This window comes from Frankliniella occidentalis, unplaced genomic scaffold (genome assembly GCF_000697945.3).
Source record: "Frankliniella occidentalis isolate FOCC.00 unplaced genomic scaffold, Focc_3.1 Scaffold493, whole genome shotgun sequence".
NCBI classification, from domain to species: Eukaryota; Metazoa; Arthropoda; class Insecta; order Thysanoptera; family Thripidae; genus Frankliniella; species Frankliniella occidentalis.
Window position 1 is genome coordinate 87,977 of NW_026267611.1, and position 5,143 is coordinate 93,119.

The 5,143-nt window shown below is 54.8% G+C and overlaps 2 protein-coding genes across 2 annotated transcripts in view; both read right to left on the reverse strand.

The window, feature by feature from the left end:
• The window catches only part of LOC113204263 (gustatory receptor for sugar taste 43a-like), a 5,768-nt gene extending 4,109 nt beyond the window's left edge, over positions 1-1,659 (reverse strand). The window contains exon 1 of the mRNA XM_052275021.1: positions 1,231-1,659. Within this exon, the coding sequence (XP_052130981.1) occupies positions 1,231-1,259 (29 nt within the window). The 5' untranslated portion in view covers positions 1,260-1,659. The remainder of the gene's footprint in view (positions 1-1,230) is intronic.
• Positions 1,660-2,296: 637 nt separating this feature from the next.
• Positions 2,297-5,002, reverse strand: LOC113203514 (uncharacterized). The gene is made up of 2 exons (XM_026418254.2): positions 4,381-5,002; positions 2,297-3,899 (listed from the first exon to the last, which is right to left on the reverse strand). Exon 2 carries the CDS (start codon positions 3,837-3,839, stop codon positions 2,394-2,396), a length of 1,446 nt encoding a protein of 481 aa, XP_026274039.2. The 5' UTR covers positions 3,840-3,899; positions 4,381-5,002; the 3' UTR covers positions 2,297-2,393.
• Between the last annotated feature and the right edge of the window lie 141 nt (positions 5,003-5,143).

Here is a 5,143-nt window from a genome sequence, read left to right on the forward strand (position 1 = left end):
GAGGGGCAGGAACGGACAGGGCAGGACAGTGACAAAGGGGTTGTGAACACGCCCACCGCCAGCCCACCCGAACAGGAGTGGATTTTTCCTCTTCGGAAAAACATATTTTTGACAGAGTGACAGCCGTCTTGAGACAGCCGGTTGGTTAGGCACTTGCATTGGGGTGGTATTACCCTGTCCATTTCTTTGGTGAGAATGTGTCAGGAGACACAACAACAACAACAACAACAACAACAACAACAACAACAAGTTCGAAGGCCTCGTGGTCAGGCAGTGTCCAAAGACGAGGTTTTGGCAGCAAGCGCACTCAAAGTACGTCGCACTCGGGCGGCCTAACGGCACACGACGGAACAGCCGCGCCCTTGCACGTTACAAATATAATATGTGTCAGTTGGCTGATTAACCCAGAAGTGCTTCTGTAGTTATGCAATACCGCATTCCTACGTGCGAGCGGGTTGCCTACTCGCTCGACCAGTAAGGTGTCGTCGACAGGGGCGATGGGCAAGCCCGCCCGCTTCCGCACTCCTGCATGCGTTACCGTGTCTCACGATACAGAAATGCGCGCGGGGTTAATCAGCCACCCGGTCGAACCTGAGATACACACAGTTTATTACGAAGGGGATGAAACCTTGCCCCTCGTCACTGCGCCGGCGAGCAGTTGGCACTACTTGGCCCGTCCAGACAACTTTCAGGGTGAGGGTCAAGCACTGACTAGTATTCCAGTTGGCACTGCGTGTCGCAGTGTTTGATAACCAGTTAGCTGTCTGATAAGCTACCTTGACGGTGTATGAAATTCGAGATACGGATACGAAATGCCTAGTATTTCTCTCCGGCCACACTTCATGTTTCCTCTACCTTTCAAAGAACTCGCTCGGGCGAGAGTGCAACAATATCGGTGGCCGAGCGATGAGCGTTTCATCGGAAGAGACGTAGACGAAAAGTGGACAATCAAAATTCAACAAATATTCGGAACCCCATGACCCTCGGTTATGTTTGCTGGCTGCTCGCTGTGCCGACAGTGTCAACCTCGGTGTCGCCAGAGTTTTGACGTCACCTTACTCCGCCCTACGCCCACGCCCCCCGCGAGGATTGACCTTCCTCAGGAAGTCGTCCTCGCCTGGCGCCGCCGCCGCCGCCCATCGGTACACACACCCAAGGTTGAGCTATCAGAAAGAGAGCGAGACGGAGAAAGAGACAGAGAGAGAGAGAGAGAGAGACGCGGTGCCTCACCATTTCCGTTTCTGCTTGGCGATGTCCATGTTGCGCAGGTCCGGGTTAGGGTGTCCTGCCGCACGTCCTTCTCCGGTGCGCGAGGCGCGAGGATTCCGCCGCGGCCGCCGCCGGCCCAGTGCCACCCGCTGGACGTCAGCCGACGGGCAGGACCGCACCGCCAGCCATCCCGACGACGACGGCACCGGCAATCGAAGCGCCTTCCATCAACCCCCTCTGATGACCCCTGGAAGCGGGCGGCGATGTCGTGACCATGCGCCCTCTGGGCCACAGGGGACCGACGGCGGTTGACGAGTCCCCGGGGGCGCGTGGCGCGTGGACGGCGACAATGCAGGAGCGCTGTGACGGCGTCCGCGACTGCACAGGACTCTTGACGGCGCGGCGCCGGAGGACGCCCGCTGTCATGTGCGGTGTGCCGACGCGGGGACGGGCGCGTGGTGTGTGTTTACCGTTCGGAGCGACTCCGGAGGGGGCGGGGGTCGATTTGGTTGTTTGTTGCAAGTCTGCCCCTGTGAATGACACACCCCCGGCACCCGACCCCCCGACCTCCAGCCCGCCGCCCAGCCCTAAGTGCCCCCCACCCCCAGCGGCGGACCGCCCGGGCCGGGGCCGGGGGGTGTGTCGTTAGAGCTTTTATCCTGTTGTTCTTCCTGTGATTGCGCGGCGGACGAGTTTCGGTAAATAGAGTGAGTGGGGGGCGAGACGCAGGGATACCTGAGCATTTGACTCATGCCTAGCCAGAGATGGATGGTCAAACCGACGTAAGTATATTTTGACGATGATGGCCGTTTAGAGAAACGCCTCGGAAATTGTCAATGACCAACTGAATATTCGACCGAGTCGTTTTTGCCATTAATTCCATATGCTAGTTGTAACTCTACGCTTATCATACACACACATGTTTGCTTTTTAGACAGTCCCCAAGATTATCCCTACCGGAAGGTGAAATCCCCCCCCCCCCCTTGTCTTCATGCTAGGGCACCAGGGCGCTCAGGCATGTAGGCACTAGGGAGGCCGCCGCGGCTCTTCCCCCTTTCCTTCCTATTTCCTAAAAGAGAATTCCAAATTAAAAGAGAGCAATGTCATTTATTTAACCACATTTCAACAATAGGAAAACTGGTGTAGGCCGAACAAAATAATCGACGTGTTGTATTCAACAGAAGTCAATCCGAATTGCAATGAATGTGAATCCAGGTCCACTTGTCACCGGTAACATGGTCCTCTGGGTGCGTGCACTTCCCGGGGCCGTGCGAAAACAAGCCGACCCGGCGCTCCTCGTCCTCTTCGAAGTTCCCGGTCGCTTCTCGGTGGCAGCCCATCGCGCACGCCTCGCAATAACGCTGACGCCGCCAGCGCAGGAAATTGCAGCCGTGGGTGCCCCACACGTGGATGTGCAGCGAGGGGTTGGCGGTGAGGACCCGAGCCACCGCGTCCCGGTGCAGCCACTCGTGGAGGCAGCCCAGCGTGTCGTTGGTCGACAGCTCGAGCCTCCGCAGGCTCGGCGCCGTGGCTGGTGTGATGCCCACCAGGAACTTGTGGCGCTCCTTCTCCTGACCGTCGGGCAAGGGGTCGATCAGCGTCGTGACCAACACGCCCAGCAGCTGCAGGGCAGGCAGCCGGGGCAGCGCGCGGAGCAGCGGCGGCAAGTTGGGCGGGCACACAACGGACAACTGCTCCAGGGACTCTCCGGACGAGCACAGGGCTTCCAAAAGTTCCATGAAACGTCGTCTGTCGCCTTCAGAGTAGCAAAATTCAACGGAGACTGAGCGCAGCTTACGGGCTAGTCGGAAGAATTTGGCAGCCCCCCGCACGACAGGTTCGGGGATGCGGTCGTCAGCATAGAAAGACACGTCCCTCAGCTTTTGGCACGAGGCCAGAACCTGCATCCCAGGAAACATCAAGCAGGTGAGACTCCTTAGATTGGGCACGCCGACAAACAGCTGAAAAGTGTCCTTCTTGCAGTCTCCAGAGCCGAGGTGAACCTCCTCCAGTGAAGCCGCGTGTCCGGCCAGCACGGTGTTCACGAAGGTCTCGGAAGCCTCCGAGATTTCACAACGAAAGTATGTCAAGGACGACCTTAGCGGACCATGAAGAACGGGGCGCATAGTATAGGGTCTGGGCAGACCATCATGAAGGTCAAGCGACTCCAAGCCAGACGAACACGACACTAGGGTCTTTAACAACGCTTCGCCACTATCCAGGGGCGCAACGTCCTCGGGAGAGTGCCACACTTCAAGTTCCACGCTTCTCAGACGGCCGAGCAACTCCTGCTTGAGGACCGCCACACAGGCCTGTGCACATTCGGTGCCCTTTTTAATATGCAGAGTCAAATGTCTCACAGCACACCTCGTCATGGTGAACGCTTTGGTGTGCACCTTGTTGCTGAAGACGACCTTGTCCAGGCAGGGCGCCAGGCAAAGCACGGCGCACAGGCAGGGCTTGTCGTCGCCGAGCTGTCGGCGGCACCATACCTCCGGTTGCAGGACGAGGCTGCCCAGACGCCTGCATACCAGCCGGCAAGCCAAGAGGTCGTCCACGGAGAGGTGCTGCATGACCAGCATGAGGATTTCGGCTGGTAGTTGGCGCAAGGTCGGCTTGGTCATGGTCATGTACTGAGCGAGCCTGTGCGGAGTACTGAGTAGCGCGGGGGAGCGCGTTCACTTTGGATCCTACAACCAACGGTGTCGACACGTCAGTACGTAAAAACATATCGCGCGACTCGTCGGAAACAGAGGACCTGTCCCCGTGCATGCGAGAATAAAAACCCTGAAAGTGCCATTATTCTAAAGCGAGGTAGATTTCTTACGGATGGATTTCGAAAGAATACAAATGGAAGTGGTAAAGTGTGAACCTGCCTTCAAAACTCCTCACTTTAAGCAGAGATTTTGGGCTGTACGACCTTAAGAGAAATAACAGATGCCGGTCGGTTCTGGTTTACGCCACTAAAGTAATGTTTATTTCTAAACACGTTGACTAAAACATTTATAATCGACAGAAGGCAAGAAATAACCTACATAAGCTAGACCTGCCATCTGTAATTTCTCTGAAGGTGATAACTTTGATGGCAGCTTCGGAGTTTTCATTCCTTTAAAAAGTACGGGGCAGGTCCTTCTTGACAGACGTCTACACTCTGTAAACTAGCCTACTTACCGTAGTGCAGCCGTGAAACGTGATGAATGTGTATGGCATAACCTCAATCTTGGGGGACGCGCCCAGCAGCGACTTGAGTGCGGATGCGGAGTGCTGAATCCAAACTGGAGTAAGCTTGTGGCTGGTCTGGCTCTCCGGTGGTCGAACGCAACGCCATCTATCGGGGCGGTTACGACACTATACTAGGTAAAGCTGCAGCTTAAGGCTGAGCTTGAGTTTCCCGGGACCAGCTCATGTTTTTGTGGGCAGTTTGAAATAGTAGTAAAGTTGGTTGGATAGGAGGTTGGATAGTTTGGACTCGAAAGTAGCAGGACGGCTGAAGATTCAGGTTTCGAGTGCTGCCTTGAGAGCCCTAATGCAAGGAAACTTGGCGATGGCCAACACTGAACACATGTCAATACCGTTGCCCGTGAAAAACTTGTCCACATAAAATGGTATCAGTAGATTCACTCTCTAAACAACAAGTTACGACTTGACAAAGTTGTTTTATGATGTTTTCCTACAGTAGACTTGGAAACAAAGTGTTCTACATCGTTGCATGTTGTTCATTGGTAGAAAGATGGATTCAGTGTTCTCATTGGTGGAAAGATAAAGCCCAAGTGTTTGTTTCCTACCGATGTTTTTTTTTTCGTTTCCTACCCCGTGTTTACCGGGATACCAACACTCCACCTTTCGTGGCAAGAGGTAAATTTCGACGCTCGTACTCATATAGTACAAATATATTTCGTGAAATCAAATAAAATTTTGCACGGGAAAATAGAAA